This window comes from Octopus bimaculoides, chromosome 4 (genome assembly GCF_046866305.1).
Source record: "Octopus bimaculoides isolate indiv1 chromosome 4, ASM4686630v1, whole genome shotgun sequence".
In the NCBI taxonomy this organism is placed as follows: domain Eukaryota; kingdom Metazoa; phylum Mollusca; class Cephalopoda; order Octopoda; family Octopodidae; genus Octopus; species Octopus bimaculoides.
Window position 1 is genome coordinate 99572181 of NC_142931.1, and position 26817 is coordinate 99598997.

At 37.4% G+C, this 26817-nt stretch overlaps 1 protein-coding gene across 17 annotated transcripts in view; it reads right to left on the bottom strand.

The window, feature by feature from the left end:
* The window catches only part of LOC106872160 (E3 ubiquitin-protein ligase HECW2), a 105148-nt gene that overhangs the window by 69585 nt on the left and 8746 nt on the right, over positions 1-26817 (bottom strand). For 8 of the 17 annotated variants that reach the window (XM_089351101.1, XM_089351097.1, XM_089351100.1 and 5 more), the window contains exons 2-6: positions 20415-20515; positions 17827-17887; positions 16771-16934; positions 15466-15614; positions 13826-13926 (exon numbers count right to left, since the gene is read on the bottom strand). In XM_089351101.1, the coding sequence (XP_089207227.1) occupies positions 13826-13926; positions 15466-15614; positions 16771-16934; positions 17827-17887; positions 20415-20515 (576 nt within the window). Of the gene's footprint in view, positions 1-13825; positions 13927-15457; positions 15615-16770; positions 16935-17826; positions 17888-20414; positions 20516-26817 lie in introns of all 17 variants that reach the window. The other 9 variants (XM_089351110.1, XM_089351106.1, XM_089351109.1 and 6 more) reach the window with 2 other exon arrangements.

The following is a 26817-nucleotide window of genomic DNA, read 5'->3' on the forward strand; positions in this document are numbered from 1 at the left end:
TTCACAAATATAACGACACAATGACGGTTCATTATGTCTTCTTTTAATTTAAACTCTTAGTATAGCATTCATAGCCTCTCGCCCTAAACAGCTCCCTGTAAACTAGCGTTCTTGTTTCTAACGGTCATTTAACTTAGCTATATAGTGTTATTCCTCGTACGTAACCTTAGCATTCAGCACAAGTCTTACATTTGTAATATGGTTCCCTAATGATGAAATTATATGTGTATACCAGCATCTCTTACTTCTTTGGAGTAGAGTGCATATAATTTTTGAAACATATGTAGGAATTAAAGGAACTTATTGATTACATGCGTCTTGCTCCGTTTATCATTATTATTCTTTATATATATATATATATATATATATATATATATTGACGGTCTTATAGTCACCCATAATTTAAACGGCCACGAACTAGATAAGCTCAGGAAGGATCTTATAGCTTTCTTCCAAAGGATAGGTTTACGGATAACAGTAGATACTAACCTAAAAAAAGTAGATTTCTTAGACGTAAATTTAGACTTAGATTCGAATATATTTAAGCCTTACCGTAAACCAAACGACAAACTATCCTATATCAGCAGAGAATCCAACCATCCGCCTGTTATTCTTAGAAACTTAGCTAGTAACATAGGTAGGCGAATTTCGTCAATTTCTGCAGACGAAGCAACATTCCGCAACGCGGCACCGTATTATGATAGTGCTTTAAGGAATAGTGGATTCTCTGAGATGATCCAGTACACCCAATCTAATGCTGGCAGCAACCCGGCACATAGAACTAGGACTAGGAAAGTTTTGTGGTTCAACCCAGCTTTCAATATGGCCGTAAAAACGAATATAGGTAAAGAATTCTTAAAATTAATCACTAGGCACTTTCAACCTGATCATAAGTTTTATAGAATATTTAACAGAAGAACGCTTAAGATTAGCTATTCTTGCTGCAAGAACTTCGCCTCTTTAATCAGCCAGCACAACAATAAAATAATTACCAAAAACAATAATGCAGACCAGCTTACAAGGGCCTGTAATTTCAAAGACCCAACCTCCTGTCCGTTGGAAGGAAGATGTCTAGAAAAAGGCATCGTATATAGGGCCAAAGTCCAGATAGAAGGCTCGCATGATTATAGAACATATACGGGGGCTACAGAAAATTCTTTCAAAACCAGACTGTATTCACATAAAAATTCTTTTAGGTACCCTGAAAATAGAACAAAAACGAGCCTGGCAAAATACGTCTGGCATTTAAAGGAGAATGAAGCCCAGCCTTTCAGCGTGACATGGAGGATTTTAGGCAAAGCATCGCCTTACAGGCATGGTGCCCATAAGAGACCATTGAAATGTGATCTTTGTTTATTGGAAAAAATGAATATCTTGTTCCAGGATAAGAAGACGCTAAACCAAAGACGCGAACTTTTAAACACATGTAGGCATGCGTCCAAATTTAAAATGTCTGCATGTAATATTCCATATGGGTAAAATTTTGGACTATGATCGACTCCTTATAACCATTGTGCAATCTGACTATTGGATTGGTACTGAATTAGCGTTGTGAGAATTTTGTAAAGACCCCTACGTCATTTTAAGAAAACCTTCGTCTGTTATATACATAATTTTTCTTCTCCCTTGTTTTTACTTTTATTTTTACTTTTTACTTTTTACTTTTTTCTATTCTATTTAAAAAAAAAACGCCTTGTATTCTTTTATACATGTATTTTCGCCTGGTTTTAACCTTTATACAACCAGCGGTTTAAGAAGTTGGCTGCATATATACACTGAAATCTAATGGGTTTTTTTATGTAGATGTCTGTATAGTTACAGCACTTACGTATTCATATACATGTACCTACGCTTGCATATGGGGCCTGGGTTTGCACTTGTGCATATGCTGTTATGATTTCGTGCGTATATTCTTTTTGTGTATACACGGTAAGGGCATATGCTTGTGTTTATTTATACATACATGCATCTATATTATTATATGTGCGTATGTGCGATTAGGTTCACACTCACATATACTTGTATGTGTACATGCGCATGTACAAGGTTATGATCGTAACTATTTGCGTACATATCAGCATATGTATCTATATGCGTGATGCTATATACATTTTTGTATACGCGCATATGCGCAATCTAAATTTTTATGCACGTTCACTATATGTTCTTGCTTATTTTCTCTCTCTACTTCTTCCTTCCTATCCCCAGCCTTTCTCTCTTCTCTTTTCTTCCTTTTTTTCCATTTCTTTCTTTCTTTCTTTATTCTCTTTCTTTCTCCTTTCCCTTTTTTATGACAACTACATTCCCCCCGCCACCCCCTTTCCCATATTTAACGTTATTATAGATACGTTACTCTTTACCCCTCCACTCCATAGATTAAGATACAATTGTCGTTACCAGTGCATAGGTTTTCCATGCGCAAGCTTATATGCGTGTGTACGTATATGTGTGTAGATTTGTACTTATGTATATATCTGTGCCTTGTAAATATAGACCTATATACGTAGATTGTCTGTGCGTATGCAGCTGCATATTTCGATGTATATATTTATATGTAGATATATATATATATGTTGTGGATAGCCTTGTATACATACACGCTATTGTATTTTATTTTATTTTGAATGCAGCGTATGCTTTATTTTATTGATTTGATTTTAAAGCGTTAATTCGAATATAATTAATTATCTATAATATGTATTTGGAGCCCATTTTTCTATTTAAGGTTTTCTTCGATACTTTTTTTAATAGGGTGAATCTGTATTAAATTTATTTGATCTGTGAATTATACATCATTGACCGTTAATTGAAACGACCAATCCATGGCCCTTATTTGAAACAACCAATCAGACGAATCCATGTGTTTTAAATTTTAAATTTTATATTACTTTCGATTGCATTGTTATCCTTCCTCCATTTCTAACAAAACTGTCCGATGAACGGGAACGTGAAACTCAGAGTAACAGTTTTTTGTTATATTTCTGCTGCTTTTAAATAAAGTATATATATATATATATATATATATATATATATATATATCACTTGCGAAGAACTGTTGAGGCAAGTGAAATCGAAATAGAGTTAAATTTGACGACTGGCACCCATGCCAACATCATCTCCTTCATTGGACACAAAACTCAGCTTGCAAAGACTTATTGGGGCAAGTGAAAGCAAAATTGTGATGGCACTTGTGCCCAGCGTCGCCTTTCTGGCACTTGTGCCCGCGGCATGTGTAAGGACTTTCGAGCGAGATCGTTGCCAGTGCCTCTGGACTGGCTCTTGTGTGGGTGGCACATAAAATACACCATTTTGAGTGTGGCTGTTGGCAGTACCGCCTGACTGGCCTTCGTGCGAGTGACACGTAAAAGCACCCACTACACTCTCGGAGTGGTTGGCGTTAGGAAGGGCATCCAGCTGTAGAAACTCTGCCAAATCAGATTGGAGCCTGGTGTAGCCATCTGGTTTCACCAGTCCTCAGTCAAATCGTCCAACCCATGCTAGCATGGAAAGCGGACGTTAAACGACGACGATGATGATGATGATGATATATATATCAGGTCATCACATAAGATCTGTACAGTTTTACCTTTTTTAAAACTGAAATCAAATTTAATAGCATTTTAGAATGTCTAATGGATTTAAAAATTATTTTTATGTGTTTGTGTAAATTTAAACTAATTAAATATTATTTTACAGAATAATAGAATTAAAATTTCTCTGATTAAAACCGTTTCTAACATGGAAGTATCCAAAGAGCATTTGAGGCACATAATGCTTTATGAGTACAAAAAAGGAAACTCTGCAGCCAAAGCGGCTCGAAACATACACTCAGTTTATGGGAAATAATGCTTGAATGAAAGAACTTGCAGAAGATGGTTTGCAAAATTCAGAAGTGGAGATTTCAGCCTTGAAGATGAATATCAAACAAGACGTCCAGTTGATGATAAGCTCCTTGAGGCATTACCTGAAGAAAATCCTGCATTATCAATTGAAGAATTGCCAATAAAGCTTAGTTCAAACTATACAACTGTTCATCGTCATCTTTAACAACTTGGAAAGGTTCCTAAAGTTGGAAAATAGGTGCCTCATGAATTATCCGAAAGCAACCGCAAATACCAAGTTGACATCTGCTTTTCTCTCCATTTTTACAAACTCATTTCACCCTTTTTGGATAGACTTGTGAGTGGTGATGAAAAATGGATCTTCTATTGAAATGGTAAACGTCGTAAACTATGGCTTGGTAAAAGGGAACAAGCTCAACCACAACCGAGAATGGAACTTCATGGGAAAAAGGTTATTCTCTCTATCTTGTGGGATTGCAAAGGAGTAATTCACTTTGAATTGTTACCAGCTAATGCAACAATCTTCTGACAATGGTAGAATGTGTCATATAAAACATCTTTTACTCTTAGTGTTGTTGAGAAAAGTTTATATTTTCAAAGTTATTTTGCGTTAAAGTAGTTGTATCAATGATGTCAATTGAACTGAATAAAATTACTGCTATTGTTTGTCAACAACAACTTCCGGTGGTGTATATTTTGTTTGTCACTGTTATTTATGACATATTTCATCTCAGTTACGTTTGTATGAATAAACAAGTGTATCTGAAGCATGTTTACTTCATGGCACCACCACAATCATTCGTGCATTTCTACTGCTTTTAGTTTTTTTTTTCCTGTTTTTCAGATACTATTTTTGGAAAAACTTTTTTGTCCCCTCCCCTCCAATTTCTTCATTTTTCACTTTTTTGCATAACTCTAACCCTAAAAATCCTAACCCTAACCCCCTAACCTTAAAACTAAAACCAGTACAAACGCACAAATGATGTCAGTAATAACAGTGACAAACAAAATATACACTGCCGATAGTTGCTGACAAACAACAGCAGTAATTTTATTCAGCTGAATACACATCATTGATTGGTTGAAATTACCGAAATACGACAAATTTTAAATAAAATAACTTTGAAAATACAGAATTTTCTCAACAACGTCAAGAGTAAAAGATGTTTTATGTGACACATTCTACCAGTATACGAAGTTTGAAAGTGTTTAGTTACAAAAAATTAATTTTTCAATCTGCCGGTCAATAGGTAAAGATCCTGAAAGTATCCTAATGTAATCCTTATTGTCCTCTGGAAACCCTGACGATTTTCTTTATAAGGTATTTAAAATGCAAAAGTATATTTTTATATATGTTTAGCAATTCTAATCTTATTTGAGAAATGAAAAAATTGTTGGTTAATATGTTCATTAATTAATAAACCAATTTGTGTCTATTAGATCTCTGTTTTCTAACTCAATAAAAATGTCTGATATCTTACACTATTCTATACAATATATCAATTGAAGGATTATCTCTTCAAAATTTAATATATTAAACCAGTGCTAACTTGGATAAATATCCCTATAAGAGGTTTGAATATCCTTCATAATTCCCACCATCCTCTCTTTTCTTCATAATTCTCACCATCCATACAGTGTAAAGAGAGGGACTGCTCAGTTCCTAAAACATTGCACAAAGAATATATGCAGCAATCGTGATACCCACCACGAAGAAATGATCAAGCTTAGTAACAATCTATTAAGCAACAACTACTCCAAAAACATACTATCTACTCAAATTATGAAGAAAAGAGAGGATGAAACTAATATGTCTATTGTCGGTCTACCCTATGTGAAAGGCCTCTCGAAAAAGATACAAAAGATATGCGGCCCATATGACATCAGGACAGTATTTAAGAGTAATACAAAACTTCGCAAATATCTCCTTCGGGTAAAACTACCAATGGAAGAGAATATGACCAAAAACTGTGTGTACTCCATCCCATGCAGCTGTGGTAGGTTATACAAAGGCGAAACATGCCACCCCCTTAAAATAACGGTAGAGGAACATCGCAAAGCTGTGACACGAGGAGATATTGATAAATTGGGTATAGCTGATCATAAATGGAAAATGGAGACCATCTCCCCCTGTAGGATGAAGATAAAATAATAGACAGAGAACACCACTAGAAAATACAAAAACTAAAAGCAGCAGCACATATGCTAGGACACAACAACCTCCTAAGCAGACTGAGTGCAGATATGAACAGCATGGGAACCGGTATAAAGGAAGGATGGGAGAACATTAGATTTATAAGCCCTAAAAATTCACTCCATAATTGTCCATGGGCATATGGCGTAGTGGTTAAGAGCACGGGCTACTAACCTCAAGATTCCGAGTTCGATTCCAGGCAGTGACCTGAATAACAACAACAACATTGAATGAGAACTTCCCCAGGACACCTGATGAAGGCTGAAGGATATATCAGCCAAAACGTTGTGTTAACAACAAACAAGATGAGGACAAATATCCGTCAAATGTAAATGTCCCGATCCATGTGCATAACATGATCAAACCAGAACAGTCTTCTCTCTTGAGCAATGCATCTAATTCCTCTTATGCCTAACTTTTCTCTCAATACACTAGCACTAACAGAGGACACTAGCTTCATTCCTCTCTAGTCTTTGCATGTCCTCTACATTCAGGAATCCCATCTCACTAACACATACTATTGTTGTTTGTACACATGCATCATACAATCTTCTTTTCACTCAAGAGAGACCTTTGGTTGCCAACAGAGATAAAAGCTCTCAGAATTTTTTCTCTCCTATTCTTATTTTAGCAATTGCATTTTCTGCACATCTTCCCCCATTGCTAATTAGGTCCCTTAGGTAGTGTGCATTACTGTACGAGAGAAAACCCACCCACATCAGAATTGGGATCCTAAAACCAAAGTGCCACATAAAAAGCATCCAGTACACTCTGTAGAGTGATTGGCATTAGGAAGGGCACTCAGTTGTAGAAACCAAGCCAAAGCAGACTATGGAATCTGGTGCAGCCCCTGGCCTTGCCAATTTCTGCCAAGTCATCCAGCCCATGCCAGCATGGAAAATGGATGTTAAATGTTGATGATGAATTCCCTGTAGTTTTAATGTCACTTGTGCATCTTCCACATACAGACACTACTTTTTCTGATAGCCTTCCTATTATTATTCCACTGCACCTCTTGCGTATCCATAGCTTGCAATGGATACACTATAGAATTCCTGCCTACACTATACCTACATATATATATATACCAATATGGGGGAAGGGACCTGTCCATTTTATTGCTTACTAGAACCTTAGTCTTTGCTAAATTAACTTTAAGGCCCTTCTATTCCAGGTTTTGCTTCCATCAACACCTGGAATTTTGTTTCTAGTTCTGTTACAGAATCTTTTATGAGAGCAAGATCACCAGCATATAGCAGTTCCCAGAGGTCATGAATTCCTATGTTATAACCTGAAGGACAATGATGAATAGGAAAGGATAAAGAACCGAACCCTGATGCCAACCTATACACTAAATTCAACACTCATGGTTAACTCTCACATTATAGACAGAACATCTGTACACAGCCTGTACAATTTTCACGAGCCACCTCAAACTTCCTCAAAGCCAACCAAATTACAGTAGAGAGAGAGAGAGAGAGAGAGAGAGAGAGAGAAAGCCTAAAGAGAATTGATGTATAAACATCAAAAAGTAAATCCAGAGCAATTAAGAGCTTAATTAATAACAGGTTGTTGTAATGTATAAACTAAATAATATGAAAAAAGATGTAGTTACAAATATGTTAACACCTTAATCTTTCTTAATTATACTTGATCAATATATATATATATATATAAGTTCAAAAAAGGAAAAAGACAAAAAAACAACAACGTGAGGACGTGATACAGATTGTGTTACTAGACACTCGGGAAAGGAAATATATATATATATATATATATATATATATTATTCGTGCAGCCTGATGATGGTGTACTTGTCCAAGACTTTAAAGTCTCTATCAATAATATTCATGCTTAAGAATAATAAGTTTGTACTCTACATGAGATAAATGTAAAATTGCTTTCATAATAACTGAACATAAAAACAAATAAACATATCTATAAGGTAATGAGCTGGCTGAATCATTGGCACCTTGGACAAAATGCTTAGAACCATTTCATCTGTCTTTATGTTCAGAGTTCAAATTCTGCTGAGGTGAACTTTGCCTTTCATCATTTACATATACATATACATATACATATATATATAACTCTGCCAAATCAGATTGGAGACTGGTGTAGCCATTTGGTTTCACCAGTCCTCAGTCAAATCGTCCAACCCATGCTAGCATGGAAAGCGGACGTTAAACGATGATGATGATGATGATATATATATATTATTTTATTTTGCTAAAAATAGCTTGAAACCATGGTCTGGAAAATAGATGGTAAATGTTTTTATTTTTCATTCCCTTTCGAAATTATCTCTAATTGTGGTTTGGAGTTTTGACTGCTCCTTCTAGTGGATTAGATGTCCTATTATGGACATCTCTCTAATGTGTTCAAATGTACACTGTATGTATTTATATGAATAATATATAGCCTATTGACTACTTGTTTTCTTCTCGCCAGACCACTGGTAGCAAATAGAATTTCTAAACTTTTTTTGCTAGCCTGAGATTTATTAATATATATATATAAAATAAATAAATGTGTATATGTATTTTTTTTTTTTTTTTTTCGAGCGAGATCGTTGCCAGTGCCCCTGGACTGGCTCATGTGTGGGCGACACATGAAATCTTTCTAGCGGGATCGATGCCAGTGCCTCTGGACTGGCTCTTGTGCGGGTGACACATGAAATCTTCCGAGCGAGATCGTTGCCGGTGCCCCTGGGCCGGCTCTTGTGCGGGTGACACATGAGGTTTTTCGAGCAAGATCGTTGATGGTGCCCCCGGACGGGCTCATGTGCGGGCGACACATGAAATCTTTCGAGCGGGATCGATGCCGGTGCCCCTGGACTGGCTCATGTGCGGGCGACACATGAAATCTTTCGAGCGGGATCGATGCCAGTGCCCCTGGACTGGCTCATGTGCGGGCGACACATGAAATCTTTCGAGCGAGATCGTTGCCGGTGCCCCTGGGCCGGCTCTTGTGCGGGTGACACATGAGGTTTTTCGAGCAAGATCGTTGATGGTGCCCCCGGACGGGCTCATGTGCGGGTGACACATGAGGTTTTTCGAGCAAGATCGTTGATGGTGCCCCCGGACGGGCTCATGTGCGGGCGACATGAAATTTTTCGAGCAGGGTCGTTGCCAGTGCCCCTGGACTGGCTCATGTGCGGGCGACACATGAAATCTTTCGAGCGAGATCGTTGCCAGTGACCCTGGACTGGCTCTTGTGCGGGTAACACATGAAATGTTTTGAGCGGGATCGTTGCCAGTGCCCCTGGACTGGCTCATGTGCAGGCGACACATGATATCTCTCGAGCGAGATCGTTGCCAGTGCCTCTGGACTGGCTCATGTGTGGGTGACACATGAAATCTTTCGAGCAAGATCGTTGCCGGTGCCCCCGGATGGGCTCATGTGTGGGCGACACATGATATCTTTCGTGCGAGATCGTTACCAGTGCCCCTGGACTGGCTCTTGTGCGGGTGACACATGAAATCTTTCGAGCGGGATCGTTGCCGGTGCCCCCGGACTGGCACATGTGCGGGCGACACATGAAATCTTTCGAGCGGGATCGTTGCCAGTGCCCCTGGACTGGCTCATGTGCGGGCGACACATGAAATTTTTCGAGCAGGGTCGTTGCCAGTGCCACTGGACTGGCTCATGTGCGGGCGACACATGAAATCTTTCGAGCGAGATCGTTGCCAGTGACCCTGGACTGGCTTTTGTGCGGGTAACACATGAAATGTTTTGAGCGGGATCGTTGCCAGTGCCCCTGGACTGGCTCATGTGCGGGCGACACATTATATCTCTCGAGCGAGATCGTTGCCAGTGCCTCTGGACTGGCTCATGTGCGGGTGACACATGAAATCTTTCGAGCGAGATCGTTGCCGGTGCCCCTGGGCTGGCTCGTGTGCGGGCGACACATGGAATCTTTCGGGCGGGATCGTTGCCGGTGCCCCTGGGCTGGCTCTTGTGTGGGTGACACATGAAATGTTTTCAGCGGGACGGGATCGTTGCCAGTGCCCCTGGACTGGCTCATGTGCGGGCGACACATGAAATTTTTCGAGCGAGATCGTTGCCGGTGCCCCTGGGCTGGCTCTTGTGTGGGTGACACATGAAATGTTTTCAGCGGGACGGGATCGTTGCCAGTGCCCCTGGGCTGGCTCATGTGCAGGTGACACGAGGTTTTTTCGAGCGACATCGTTGCCGGTGCACCTGGACTGCCTCATGTGCGTGCGACACATGAAATTTTTCGAGCAGGGTCGTTGCCAGTGCCCCTGGACTGGCTCATGTGCGAGCGACACATGAAATGTTTTGAGCGGGATCGTTGCCAGTGCCCCTGGGCTGGCTCGTGTGCGGGCGACACATGGAATCTTTCGGGCGGGATCGTTGCCGGTGCCCCTGGGCTGGCTCTTGTGCGGGTGACACATGAAATGTTTTGAGCGGGATCGTTGCCAGTGCCCCTGGACTGGCTCATGTGCGGGCGACACATGATATCTCTCGAGCGAGATCGTTGCCAGTGCCTCTTGACTGGCTCATGTGCGGGTGACACATGAAATCTTTCGAGCTAGATCGTTGCCGGCTCTTGTGCGGGTGACACATGAGGTTTTTCGAGCGAGATCGTTGCCGGTGCCCCTGGGCTGGCTCGTGTGCGGGATCGTTGCCGGTGCCCCTGGGCTGGCTCTTGTGCGGGTGACACATGAAATGTTTTGAGCGGGACGGGATCATTGCCAGTGCCCCTGGACTGGCTCATGTGCGGGCGACACATGAAATTTCTTCGAGCGAGATCGTTGCCGGTGCCCCTGGGCTGGCTCATGTGCGGGCGACACATGAAATCTTCCGAGCAGGATCGTTGCCGGTGCCCCTGGGCTGGCTCTTGTGCGGGTGACACATGAGGTTTTTCGAGCGAGATCGTTGCCAGTGCCCCTGCCCTGGACTGGCTCTTGTGCTGGTGACACATGAAATTTCTTCGAGCGAGATCGTTGCCGGTGCCCCTGAACTGGCTCTTGTGTGGGGTTGTTGTGGGATTTTCGTGCGGGATCGTTGCTGGTGCCCCTGGGCTGGCTCATGTGCGGGTGACACATGAGGTTTCTCGAGCGAGATGAGCGTGGCCGTTGCCAGTACCGCCTGACTGGCCTTCGTGCGGGTGACACGTAAAAGCACCCACTACACTCTCTGAGTGGTTGGCGTTAGGAAGGGCATCCAGCTGTAGAAACACTGCCAAATCAGATTGGAGCCTGGTGTAGCCATCTGGTTTCACCAGTCCTCAGTCAAATCGTCCAACCCATGCTAGCATGGAGGGCGGACATTGAACGACGACGACGATACGTACAGACATATATATATATACCGCCTGACTGGCCTTTGTAGGGTTTTCGAGCGAGATCGTTGCCAGTGCCCCTGGACTGGCTCTTGTGCGGGTGGCACATAAAAAAGACCATTTCGAGCGTGGCCGTTTTCGTGCAGGTGACACGTAAAAGCACCCACTACACTCTCTGAGTGGTTGGCGTTAGGAAGGGCATCCAGCTGTAGAAACTCTGCCAAATTGGATTGGAGCCTGGTGTTGCCATCCGGTTTCACCAGTCCTCAGTCAAATCGTCCAACCCATGCTAGCATGGAGAGCGGACGTTAAACGATGATGATGATGATGATGTTTAGTGAAGTATAATAAAAAAAATATTAATTTGTTAAAATATTTTAAACTACATCTTTTTCCAGTTTATTTAAGACACTAGTAACTATGAATCTAAAATGTTGGGTGGATGCTTCAGAATTTAGTATAAAATTATAAAAGTATATTGTAATACTTTAGCAAACAATCTGCCAAGTCAAACCATGTTCACAACATACAGATTGTTAACTAGCTATTTCCAGAATCTGGTTAGTAGCAGAAATTCTTGAAATATTTCACAGAAAATAAGTTAGAGATAGACAAACTATTTATTTTATAGAGAATTAAGTAGACATTTGCAGGTCTGTTTGAACACAAAAAGAATCAGTGTGACAATAGAAAGCTGACTAATTACTAAACTGTAACCTAGAAGTGGCAGTAATTTTCATTATTCTTTAATTTCTATATCTGAATAAGATATGGTGGATAATTTTCCACTGAATGCAGGGATGGTTGCTTTCATTGTTAAAGAAGAATCCACTTGTCTCACTTAATTTCTTCAATAGCTGTTTTTATTGATTCATCCAATTCTTTAAAATAAAGATGGCACTTCTGCATGGTTATTTAGGTTGCTAAAAAGAGCAGCCAAACTACCTCTTACTATCTTAAATGAAAAAAGATTCCTCTGGACAATATACTCCTCCTAAACATACTAAATGTAAAGAATGAAAAAAAAACAAAGATAGATTTTCATGGCTTGATCAGAGCTGATGTAGGGCCTAACAATGACCAGCTTTAAAGCATAAAGGAATTATTACCATCACTTCATCTTTACTTGCAGAAATGCACTGAACTCTTCAAGTTTGGTCACAGCAAAAAGAATGCTAATCATGAGGCCATAACTATCGCTTCTCCAAATCCACCAAAAAGAAAAAGTTATTAACTAATAACATAAATAGCTATTAATTTCACTGAGGAATATTACTTAAATGAGTCAAATTTGCTGTATTAAACCATTTTTATGAAGAAACAACATTTCTCGAGTGAAAAAACAAGAGCATTGTAATATTAATCATTATATCATTAAGAATCATTCCATTTAAACATTGCATTGTTAAACATTTAGCAATAAAAATAACAATGATTACACAAAATGCAGTTTTCCTTTATGGTAACCTTAAAAATAAGGCAGATGTTTTACCAAATGGGTGCCAATAATAGGCCGTAGAACGTAATTTATACACTTTCCTATCCTTCTAAGCATGGCCATTACCAGAAGAATGTGATATGTACTGAATCTTATTACAAATGACAACCACTGCTGCCATTTTTATCAGAGTGCTTTTTTTAACAATTGGATAGAAAGCAAAATTATAGATGGAATATAAAAAAGCCGTGATGAAGGTAAAGGAGAGCAGTTATGTCTGAATAAAACTGATACAGAGGAGACAGGATACTTTAGTTCTGGAACACAATTTCTCTAAAAGACCATGGCTCCTTCACTTAATCCATTCCCAACATACACAATATTTTGAAGAGTAACACATGCATTGGCAATTATACCATGTTCAGCTGTGTTTGAACTAAGAGAAGACAATGAACCAAGGCAATGATTCACACCAGCAGAACTCATGTTGTCATCTTGCAGTTGCTAACTAGTTGCCTTCACTTTATTTGAAAGCTCTTTAGCAATGAAGTCTCTGTATGTAAATGTGTTTATGTGTATGTTAACCCTGCAGCCTTCTCATGTTTACCTCACTTGAGTAGTAGCCAGTAGTACCTGTGGCACAATGTACTCAGTCCATGCTATTAAATGGCTGACAATAGAAAATGTATCTGGTTATAAAAACCATGGCAAACATACATACATAACAAAAGTTAGCAATTTTCATAGCCTATCATCATCTGATGATAGGCTATAATGATGACAAAGACAACAGTGATATACAGAATATCTATATGCAAGTGAATAGAGTAGTGAACTGAATATCTCATTAGTGTAGGAAGCTGCAGTCTGCAGGCACAGATTCATTACCTTGCAGAGCCAAGTTCAATCTTATCTGTGAAGGATGGACTATAAGATTACTTGTGCTGAATATGCAAATTTGTCAAATCACACCAGATACTTTTGTATTTAGTGTGGTTTGGCTATAACTGAGAGAGAAGCGAGACAGAAAGCTCAATACTAACCAGCTTGAATATCAACTTGAACTCCAGTTGTAAGCATGAGTGTTCCACTCACGTTTTCTCGAGGATGTCTCCGTACTAAATCCAAATTAAAGTTGACTGGACTACAAATAAATCAGATAATATGTTAGTGGAAATTATTGGTATTAATAACAGGTTATATGAAATGAATAAAAGTTTTCAATATCTCAAATGAATTTTCTTTCATACCAAATCAAAATATCTTTAATGTTCAATGGAAACTTTAATGATACAGTACTAACTATTTAATTGTATATACTTAGCTCAATATAACAATGTTATGAGTGACAAAAACAAGACATGCTGTGATAACAGACTCAATCTTCAGCGATAAACTAAATTCACATTCTTTATGACAACACAAAGCACTTTTGGTAAAGAGAACACAATACATTTGATTGATTTGTGCAGCCCTAGTATAAAACAAGTTCTGTTTGTTTTATTTTTTGCCCTTGCTTCCTGTAGGTGAAAAATATATCTGGCTTTGATGGATTTGAAATCAGAAATCTAGGACATGAAACTTGTACCCAATAAAACACATATTTTAGCCCTGTAGAATCTACATCTGACACGATGTAAACTTTAAAAGTTCAATTAATTTCAAATGGCAATTTGGTTGGGATAGGGCCCAGGAAACAAAACTTTCTCTGAGAATTTATATATAAAAAAAAAGGCCTATATTGTACTTTAGGTGAGTTAAGTATAAGATTTAACAGTACAAATGAAAAAAACTATAATTATCAGAACAGTTTTTTCCAACAACAGGTGTGCCACAGTGAGAGTTTCTTCCACATTTTTATGATTTAGTTCAAGAAGTAAGGAGCTTAGTGAATGGCATAGGAAATGAAAGAAGAAATCATCACTGATGAGTTACTGCTAACCATTACATTGATCCAGATAACAGTTCAGCAGAAATCAGTGACTGTGAGCAGACCTGTGAGCAAATGAGTAAGCTTTCTGAAATTAGGCTCATATCATATGTGGTGATAGATCTGTATTCAAGGCAGGTGTGCAATAAACAGCTAACATACATGCCAATTTGAAAAAAAAAGTTTGATGCTCTTCTTCCTTTCTCTCTTATTACCTGTTTAACTTGTTATGTTGAGACAAAGTGATGCCAGCATTACAGACAACCAGTGGAAGGATATAAATCTACAATCTTTAGTTGGTCATCACAGCCATTCAGTGAGGCAGTGAAATGTGGCATTAAGGAGATAAGATTTAAAGTGGCTAAGAAGGAATGAATTGTGTGTGACCTGTTGACTATATGATGTATGTTTGAGATAAAGTGAGTATGAGTGAGTATCAGAAACACAAGATATTGCAGGACTGAAATAATCAAAATGGTTTCAATTTAACAGATTTTGTTTCTCATATGGAGAAACTGATTAAAATTAAAACTGGAGACAGAAGTGTGCAGATATAACAAGTGCTAGCATGGAAAAATGGACTTCAAATCAATGCTGCTGCTGATAATGATGATAATGATGATGATGATGATAATGACAATAACAGTTCATAGTGTTCATAAAATTTATAACTATAAGATACGGTTTTGGTAATATATGTAAAATGAAAATTGGTCGAAGTAAAATTGAAAGAACGATAACCTACATACTCACCCACAAGCAGCATTAACTTTATCAATAATTCTTTGTACTGAAACCTCTGCACGTCCTAAAAAGCGAATTATAGTAGGACGACTCTTTGCAAACTTGTCTTTCACTTCAAATTCAATTGTATCAGTAGCTATAGCATCAAGGGTAAAAACCTATTTAGATAAGAAATAGTTTAATGGCATTTGATATTTCAGTACATAAAGCTGGTTTCATTTATATAGTGGTGACTTGTAAATGTAAACTGTAGTTGTCTCCTCAGATTTAGTAGGCTTTTAAGTGATAATTCTTAGTTCTGGGTTTATGATACTAGGTTTAAAATAAATGAATGTTAAATCTACCATTGGGTAGAGCATTAGACTAGTGCAGTTAACATATTTAGATATTGATCATGTATCTATTCCTGGCAACTAGGTGAATTGAGATAACAAAGAATTAGATGTTCTGTCCAAAAACTCAGCTAATCGCTTGGAACAGATGTGAATTCTCGACATAACAGTAGCCAGTCCAATATTTTATTTGTGTGGTCATCTTGCTTTTGTGGACACAACACATAAAGAGGTTTCATTCTCAAGACAATGAGTGTATGGTTTTTCAAGAGTAGTTGCATGTGGATACACCCTAAAGAGTTGTAGGTGGATCCTGCTTGAGTATTACTGAGCAAGACTAATGAAGCTAAAGTGACATAAAGGGGCATGTACTTGGTACCTTACAACCTTAACAGAAAGTAAGAAATTTCAAAGCAAGCAATTAGAAAAGACCTTTGCTAGCTGGAATATGTTGCAATTATTTTGCCATCCAGTCTGTTCTTGGATGAGCAAAATGGACTGAAGTCAGTGTGTCAGTGACAATTAGTTAAAATTTACTGGAAATGTTTGGCAATTTAGCTGAGAATTTAGACAAAGTGTTGATACAGATGTTGAAGCCATTTTGGTATGCATGCATATGTGCACACACAGACATACACACACATGTATGTTTTCAATATGCCTTATGTTTGGTATTGGAGTGATGATATTTTTAAAAGTATTGTTTTGATGATATTATGTTGCTATGTGATGAGTAACATGACTGGAAACAGATGACAGTTATGAATTGCATTCAACATATATTTAACTGTCCTTTCAGCAGGGTTAATGTTGTTATTTAACCCCAATTCAGCAGATCTATGGTGGAAGTGCATTCAGGGCCACATAATGAAATGTGTCGGTTCCCTGATATATGAGTGTATATGCTGCCTTTAATGTGATGTTAAACTACCATCAAATTCGTTGGCACTAAAGTGGAGTTGTTGAGCAATGGAATGCCTACCTGTCCTTCCCATCTTGGATTGGTTGTATTGGATTCAATGGTAGTTCGAACTGGTTTACTATGGTGGGGAAGTTGAGCCGATGAGCGTCCAGGATGAACTACCATTTTAATGTAGGGATCCGGATTAAAAAATATCCCTTTCTTCAGATTAGCAGCTTCTACATCTGAGAGATTGAAGAAAATAATTAAATATGGCTCTGATATTAAGGACATTGAAGGTAAATGAAGGAGTAAGTCACTGTCCAGCAAACAGCAGCTGCCTATTGGAATGTTTTCATAGAAATGTTACAAACTGCTATCAAATTTAAAATTAAGTATTCATTATTTTAAATAATACATTCGTCATCAGCAAAACCTCCAATTTTCCATGCTTGCACAAGTTCTCTATTTTACTTACATATGTTATATTATGACAGTATGTTTCAGAGTTTGTTAAAAATATTAGAGGATTAATAATAATAATAATTATCGGAGGGTACAAAATATGTAAATAGTTCCATGGTCAGGACCAACACAAAAGAACAAATATCAACACAAAAATAATATTTTTGCTTCCTCCCCAATGCATGCGAAAAGAGTGTGGATGTGGTACAGAGTCAGATAATTTAGGATATTTCAGTGGGCAACTGAAAGGATTAAGAAAGACTTTTCAATAAATACTTCATATATATTTACACACAGACTCATATATATACATACTCATACACACACACACATTCACTAATGAAAAAAAAAAAAAAATATAATATATATATATATACACACACACACACACACACATATATATATATATATATATATATATATATATATATAGTGTTTCAGAAATTATATGAAAAATTTTCGTTACACTTCAGAAGAAAAAAAAAAAAAAACTTTAAAAAGAATTATATATATATATACATACACACACACATACATACACCTAAGTGAGGAATTAATTGCATATTATGTAACAAAATATAACTGAATGAATACTTCAACACAATACAGACACTAAAATAAGCAAATTAATTAAATATGTTTTTTTAACATTGATTAATTGTAGAAACTGACCTGAAACAACAATTTTAAGTCGTTCTTGGTTTTCACTTGTTAGAGTGCCATTTTTGTCATTCTGAAAAAAGAAACAAGAAAGAAAAAAACTGATATTAGTAGTAATAACAACAACAATAATAATACTTTCTACACAACCTGAAATATATGAGAAGTGGGGCTAGTCAATTTACATTAACCCCAGTGCTCAGCTTGAAAGGCAATGTTAACCATGGCAGAGTTTCAATTCAAAACAAGCAAAACCCTGCTTAAGCATTTTGCCAGGCATGTAAACGATTTTACCAGCTCACTACATTAGTAGTAGTAGTAGTAATAATTGTTTCAAATTTTGGCACAAGGCCTGCAGTTTTGGGGGAGGGAGCAAGTCAATTCAAATGACCCCAGTGCTCAATAGGTATTTATTTTGTTGAACCCCAAAAGGATGACAGGCAAAGTTGACTGTGATGGAACTTAGCCTTAGAATGTAAAGACAACCAAAATGCCACTAAACATTTTGCCCAGCGTGGTAATGATTCTGCCACCTTGCTGCCATAGTAGTAATATTAATAACAATAATAATCCTTTCTACTATAGGCACAAGCCTGAAATTTGGGGGAAGGCGATAGTCAATTAAATTGACCCCAGTGTTACACTGGTACTTAATTTATCGACCGGAAAAGGATGACAGGCAAATTTGACCTTGGTGTTCAACATGAACCCACAAGGCAACAGTGCTTGGACATTGTATAAGTGCATGCTGAATGATTTTGTACTCAGACAGCCTAGGTGTTGACACTTCTATGCCTATAGAACCTGACCATCAGTGAAATGCCCTATGATGTTGTTGGACAGCAGGACCTGCCTCTCTGGGTGCTGAACTGCAGGCCAACTGGCTTTTCTGGTTTATTTTGGCTCCTGTCACTGCATAAGTCTCTTTGAGAGGTGCCTATCATCTTGATGTGCCTTGTATCCAGCACTATGGCAGTGAAGTTGTCTGCATATGCCAATAAAGATTTGCATTCTAGTTTGTGTAGGATGCTCAGCATCTCCAGTTTCACCAGTAGTGACTAAAGAGTTAGTACAAACAGAAAAGATGACAGGGGACAACTTTGATGGACTGAACACATGATGCTGAATGGTTCCAATGTGGTTATTTACTCTAAGCACTGAGCAGATGCCACTGTACATTTTGGTGATCTAACTATGGCAAATAAGATTAAAACTAACTGAGATGAGGATAACTGCTAAGTGTTAGTGCTTGATCCTATTCAAATGTTTTGACTGATCCAATGCCAGGTTCTTTACCCACCTCTCTGTGATGTATCACATAAGGCTGGGGCTGTTGTAGAAAGATCTGTTTGAGATGGTACATGTTTATGCATCACTAGGTAGACAACCTACAAGTGCCAACCTCTTCACTAACACATGGTCAAAACCATGAAATCTACTTTTAGCAGAGTTATAGCTGAAAATGATCAATGTGATTGCCTTTGTTCGGATCCTTTCTTAGCAGAACAATCACTCCCTGATTCACAGTACAGATGATTTCCCCATTTTGCTACTAGTTGCAGTAGATATCTATTAATGGGTTGCCAAACAAATCTAGCATATGATTCAGGGGCTGCTGAAAAGTTCCTGGCTTTGAGTAAAAGAAAATACGGGAGGATCAGTTAATTATGATTTTATTCAACATATTCCCCTCTCAGATTCAAATATTTATTGCAGTGGTCCTTCAGTTGTTCTAAACCCTGCAGGCCTCCAAACAGGCCTTTTACAATACCCTTAAAGCTAGGAACTTTTCAGCAGTCCCTCATAAGTAAAGCTCATAGGGAAGACCATTCAAATCTAGCAATTTGCTCCTCATGCAGTCAGCCATTGCTTCCTATATTTCAGCAGCTATTATTCACTTTTTGTAGTACTCTGCTTCTGTTGCCAAGAATCATGATGGGCTGTTAAGAAAAGTATTGAATGGATTTTGTTCCTCTGCATCTTAGAGCACTTGCCTTAGCTTTGTCAATGCAGCCTATATGCTTTACACTAACGAACTGGTCAAGAGCCACTATCACAGCAAGCAAGTTGGTTGCAATACCTTTCCTAAACACTTCTAAGTTTCTCCAAAGGCTACCTTTTAGTCTATTTCTATTCTGTGTGAAATTGATACAAATATTGCTAATATGTATTTATTCTTGAACCTTTAGTTTATATTTTTGATATATATATATATATATATATATATATATACTCAGAAAAAAAAAGTAATGTTTACCACAGTTATACAGTTTTCTAATCTCATAAAATTTTAATTCATTCCCTCTGCCCAGTGTGATAAATGGTTTTCCTTGAAATGTCACTATTCTTGTGTCCTTATACCAAGACACAAATCTGTGGCCTAGAGAAAGTAAAGCTAAGTACACAGGTATACATTATAATGATTGCAGTAATAAGGTGTGAACTTATGATCAGAAGATCAACAGCTAAACTTCACATCCATTTTACCTCCAATAGAATAGATACATTAAATTTTTTTAATTAGCTACACATTTTAATTCAAATAATTCTAATAGACACAAATTAAAAGTGAAATATAAAAACAGAATCATTAAAATTACCTGCACAGAAGCCCTTGGGTTTCGTACAATGGCAGAAGAAGTTGATGCAATTTCGTCTCCTGAACTGCCTTGAAAGTATTTAAAGCAGATCCTAGTAATAGCTACAAAATAGAGAAAAGAAGAGCATTTGTCATAAAATTACAATAAATATTGATAGTAGAATAATCATCTAAACATGATCTGCCATCAGTGCAGACCATGTTCCAAATGCTTCAGTGGTTAACTCAGATTCTCACAAACACATACTGGACTTGTTTGTTAATTAAAAACAAGTCACTGCTGTCTTCACCACTACCATCATCATTTTCCCAAACAAACTAGAAAGTGAAAGGCATTCTGAAAGGAGTTAATAGACTGATCAGATTATAATTGTCCAAAAATCTGAATTCAATATACTTCTGTGTGAATAAAAACATTCAAATCTGGCTGCACAACTGCTTTAACTATATTCCAATTTTATGAAAATGTCAGAGATATCTATTTATTGCAAATCTAAATGAGTAAATACATTGATGGCAAAGACTGAATACCTGTACATTTTTGATATTACTAAAATATAACATTAAAAAAAAATTTTTTAGTCAGGAGAGACGGCAGTGCCCATGACCTTTTACAGGGCCTCTGGGATTGGAGAGAAAGCTGGAGAGAGAGAGAGACTTTCGAGAAATAAACATCACAACTGATGACTAAATTCAAAGATTAATAGTACTCTACAAGTAGTACTTACATAAATGCCTCTATGAAGTTATTCAACTGGCTAGAAATAACAGCTAAACTGCCCTCAATCCACATCCTAATATTTTACACAAGGAAGAATACATTGGATAATATAAATCCTCAATACTTTTTCTGAAAATAGGATGGAATGATCATAACTGGTCACTTTCACTATAGGTCTGTAGTGGTGCCACCAAAATGTGGTGGAGTAATTTTGTATGTTTGTGTTATCGTGTCAGGGTGCGATAGGCATGTATTTGCCTGTGAATAAACAAAGAGATACTATGGTCAACTATAACATTTTATTTGCTGCATTGAACTCTGGTGTTAGTACATATTCTTCACCACTACATTAAATTTTGGCAACTTACTTCGAGTTGCTAGGAAAAATGGAACCAGGATACATCTGTGGAGTTGATGTATCTGAAGACTAAATATGTTCGTGTGTGTGTGTGTGTGTGTGTTCGTTCTTTCATCTTGCATGGCACGGCTAAAATATCTGTGTGATAGTCGCAGAGCACTGGGTCGGTCTGTCGCGCATCACAGTCTCCATCTGTCTTGTTGACCACTGAATTTATAAGAATCGTGGCAGCTAGAAGGACAGACATACTGCAGCAGAGTTTGTACCTAAATAGGTCAGCTCCTGTCCATTTGAACTCCGCCTTGACATAGCCTTAGGTCGAAGGTTAAAGGGAGATCATCAATCACTTTTTGACAGGACAAAGAAAACCTGTTTTCGCGCCTGTTGATGTGATGGTTTGGACGAGCGAGAATTCTTAGGTTCAGTTTCGAATCTAGGCTTGGAGAAGGAAGTGTTAATTTTTACAGGTCTGTCTGACTGAGCTAGCCTAAGGATAAGCGATAATGTGGTTGCAAAATGGAGAAAATACCTAATAGCTATGGAAGATTATTTACATTTGATGGATATTTGTCATCTTATTTGTTGTTAACAAAACATTTCAGCTGATATACCCTCCAGCCTTCATCAGGTGTCTTGAGAAAATTTTGAACCTGGGTTCTCATTCCTACGGTATTTTTCGATATTATTATCATTATTATTATTATTATTGTTATTATTATTATTATTATTCAGGTCACTGTCTGGAATTGAACTCAGAATCTTGGGGGTTAGTAGCCTGTGCTCTTAACCATATGCCCATGGGCATATGGCATAGTGGTTAAGATCACGGGCTAGTAACCCTATGATTTTGAGTACAATTCCAGGCAGTGACTTGAATAATAATAATAATAATAATAATGACAGTCAAGATAAGGACAAATATTTGTCAAATGTAAATAATGTACATAATTCCTCATCTCTTAAATATAGAACTGTATTATCTAAGGAAAATGTAATGGACACACATCATGTGTAGACCTTGGTATGTAAACAACTCTGTACAGCTATTCTTCACATGCTGTCTGTAGAAACCACCATAGTTTAGAGCCAGGCATACTAAAATGACAAATGGGCTTTGGTTAAAGTTCAGCTAGATTGACTAGGAATTTATTCACTAACAGATGAACCAATGTTCAATAAAAAGAGTGAGTTGATGACATATGAGCAGTTAATTATAAATATGATTATACATTTAGTCATCGGTCTCCAAGCAACAATTTCTTTGTGGAGACACCATCTGATTACTGCCTATTTGACAAAAAACTTTAAAGTAATTAAAAAGTAGCCAACTTTGATTATTGTATTACAATGAATATTTACTTAGTTTAATATATTTAATATTTACTTCATTTTTAATATTTTTATAATATAAATTGTAAATATAATGCTCCATGTGTATGTGCATGGATCTCTCTCTCTCTCTATCTATACACACACGCACACGCACATTCACTTCTACCAAAGTTGCAATCTACAGTTCTTCTGTCAACAAATTACTGTTCGATTCACATCTTCAAAGCCACAAGGAATAAGCAATCCTTTACTTGCAATTAGGTAAAAATTAGAGACAAGAAGGGTATCTGACTATATAACTGAATAACATATTCAAGTGTAGAAAAACAAACATATAAACAACATTAATGGAAACAGGTATGCATGTTAGGGCAGCAACTCCAAAGAAGAAATTTACTTTGAAAATGACCTCATTCAATGTATGTCAGCATGGAAAATATATATGAAAATGATGCTGAAATATATATGTGGTGTTGCACAAGCCTTATTGCACCTAAAATTCTGAATGGGCACTACTAACTTTACATTAGTAACTGATGGTCTTCTTCAGACACAATTGAACAGCCACCATAAATGTATGAGTGTATTTATGTACATGTATATTTGAAATAATTTAAACACTTTTATACCCTTAGAACATATGTATATCATAGTATAAGGTATAATTATACTCTTAACATACGTTAACCTCTCTTCCATTTATAAATATAATTTCCACTCAATAATGATTAAAAATTTTTTAAAGCATATATAAATACACATAGAGGCTTCCTTGTTAGGTATGAATTACTGATTCATCATTTTACATCTGCTTTCCATGTTGGCACTGTTCATAATGGTAGTTCTTATTCAGAGTTACTACTCTCCTAGATGGGTCAGAGGACCATATCTCACTTGATTGTCAAAGTTTGGGCACAACTTCTACACATGAATGAACACTAACCACTTCACAGAATGTGCTGTGTGGTATTTTCTAATGGCACCAGTACTGGAGAGGTTGTTTCGCCCTCTGCAAGACTAAAATCTCTTTTTAAGCCTATGGGCACCATAGGCTTACCAATCACTTTACAGTGTGTACTGGGTGCATATTTTCATGGCATGAGTACAAGTGAGGCAGCATTGTAACTTGCAAGATTAAAAAGCCATTCACCACTCTCAGAAAGAGAATGGAAGAGTGGGTAAAACTGATCTTAAATCGAAGTGTTATGAAAGGAACAGATTTATTGCTGTAAAAGGTTGGTAGTAAAGGAGATGACAGAATGGAAAGTATTGGGACAAAGATAATAATAGAAAGGAAAGTGTGGTGCCAGAGGTTAATGGTAGGGAAGGAATTAGAGGGGCAAGGGAAGATCTAGTGCTATTCCTCATTATACAGATGAATATCAGTTAGTGGAGGGAGTGGTACATGGAGAGAGAGAGAGAGAGAGAGAGAGAGAGAGAGCAAGAACAGACAGACAAGAGTTGGGTGGAAGCTGAGATGTTAAGTGAAAGACAACTCTGAAAGTGTTCAGGTGGTGAAAGCTGGGGTGATGGGGAGTTCAGTGAAAGAGAGGCAGAAATGAGGGTGTCATAGATGGGGGTGCAGAAGATGATTGTAGTGAAAGCATCCAAACCACCATCATATGCCAACTTAAAGTTTTTTTTTTTTGGGTCATACTTGCATGGAAGTATGAGTCTTTCCTTTCTAAATAGAAAAAAAAGTAATAATAGCAGAAAATTATCTGAAAATTCCCTTAATTATATATATATATATATATATATATATATATATATATATATATATATATTGGGTCATCCCATAAATAAATCGATTTTTTCAATTGCATGAATTAAAAGTTGGAGGGGAATAGGATAAATCACCTGCATCAACTTGCTAGAAAAGCAGGTTGTAATTTTATCTTGTACTTACTCATAATGCAAGTTTTGAAGAGTGCCGTTCAATTTTAACAGTTATTTTTTCAAGGATATAATGGAAGTGACAAATGACCAAATTTGGCATATTTTACTTTATGAGTTCAATAAAGGTAACAATGCAATGGAAAGTGCGAAGAATATTAATGCAGTATATGGGGATCAAACAGTAAGTGTAAGCCAGTGTCAACAGTGTTTCCAGAAATTCCGAGCCAGAAACTACAGCCTAGAAAATGAGCTCTGCCCTGCAAGATCTGTAGAGCTTAACGTGGAGGTCCTGCAAACCCTAAGGGAACAAAACCCATCTAACTGTTGTGGAACTAGCAGAGAAGCTTGGGTTTGGTCATTCAACCATTCATTGACACCTGCGTGCCACTGGAAAAGTTAGCAAATTGGGTCAATGGGTTCCTTACAAACTTTCTAGAGAGTGAATGTGTGCACTTCTTTGCTGTCACGTCTCATGAATGAACATTTTTTGGACTAAATAGAGAAGTATAAAAAAACTGCATTATTTATGGGATGACCCAATATATATACATACACAAGAGAAATATTTTCTCTACAGTAACTGCAGTAAATTCATCTTTTAGCAGTTGAAATATGTCACAAACATATTTTTGTCTAATTAAAACTTTGCTTATGCCAGAACACTGCTTGGTGCTAATATTTCCCTATTTTCCATGATTGGGTGATCCACCAGTGCAAATCAGTCGACATTGTTGACAGTATTTTACATAAAGCTATTGCTTTATAAGATTTGTTCAGAGTTGCCTCTCTTAGTTATCTCCCATTGATGAAAGCCAACTAGCTTGAAGCAATGCTTTCTGGGAGTCCTGATAGATGGAAACACTGGGCAAATAGGGTGTTTTCACACCTTTTTACCATATGAGAAATATTTTTTCTACAGTAACTACAGTGAATTTGCCTTTTAGCAGTTGAAATATATCACAAACATATTTTAACTAACCTAAACTTTCCTTATATACAAGGTGATTCAAGTCACCATACATAGGAACAATTTATCTTTTTAGAAGAAACAGTTTATAAAAACAGGTTCTTTTTTTATTTAATAGGCTCTATATGATTACCATTGCTTTGAATACACATTGCAATACATTTACCCCACTCATTGTAAACTCATAATAGCACACCTGGTTATATATATGGAAATCAGTTGGTGATGTGTTCCTTCAAATGATTTGATTTTTATCTTTTCGCAATACGCCATGCCTTTCAAATGCCTCCAAAGATAAAAATCAAAAGGGGTCAGATCAGGGGATCTTATAAACTGTTTCTTATAAAAAATTAAATTTTTCCTATGTACGGAGACATTTGAATCACTCTGTATATTCTTTTCCTTGACTTTTTATCTAATTAAAACTTTGCTTATGCCAGAACACTGCTTGGTGCTAATATTTCGCTATTTTCCATGATTGGGTGATCCACCAGTGCAAATCAGTTGACATTGTTGACAGTATTTTACATAAAGCTATTGCTTTATAGGATTTGTTCAGAGTTGCCTATCTTAGTTACCTCCCATTGACTACAGCCATGCTGGAGCACTTCTTTTTAGTTGAACAAATCGACCCCAGGACTTATTCTATTAGTCTTGTTTGCTGATCTGTGTGTTTATGGGGATGTAAACACACGCCAACAGTAGTTGTTAAGCAGCGTGCACGCGCACACACATATACAACAGGCTTCTTTCAGTTTCTGTTTACTAAATCCACTTATAAGGCATTGGTCAGCCTGAGGCTGTAGAAGACACTCACCCAAGGTGCCACACAGTGGGACTGAACCCGGAACCATGTGGTTGGGGAGCAAGCTTCTTACCACACAGCCACACTAACCATATTACTTCTCAATTTTTCAGACAACTTGCTCAACTTAGTGAACTATTGATCAGAGACTAAGAAATAGTTACAGAATGGCCTCAGTACACAAGAAATAATTTGTATAGATTTACATTAGGTATTTAACTGAGTCAAACTAATCTTTCGAAGTCAAACAAACAAATTTATCCAACTATACACTTATGACAGAAGGATTGTTTAACTTCATTTTGAGAATTAGATGAGGTTA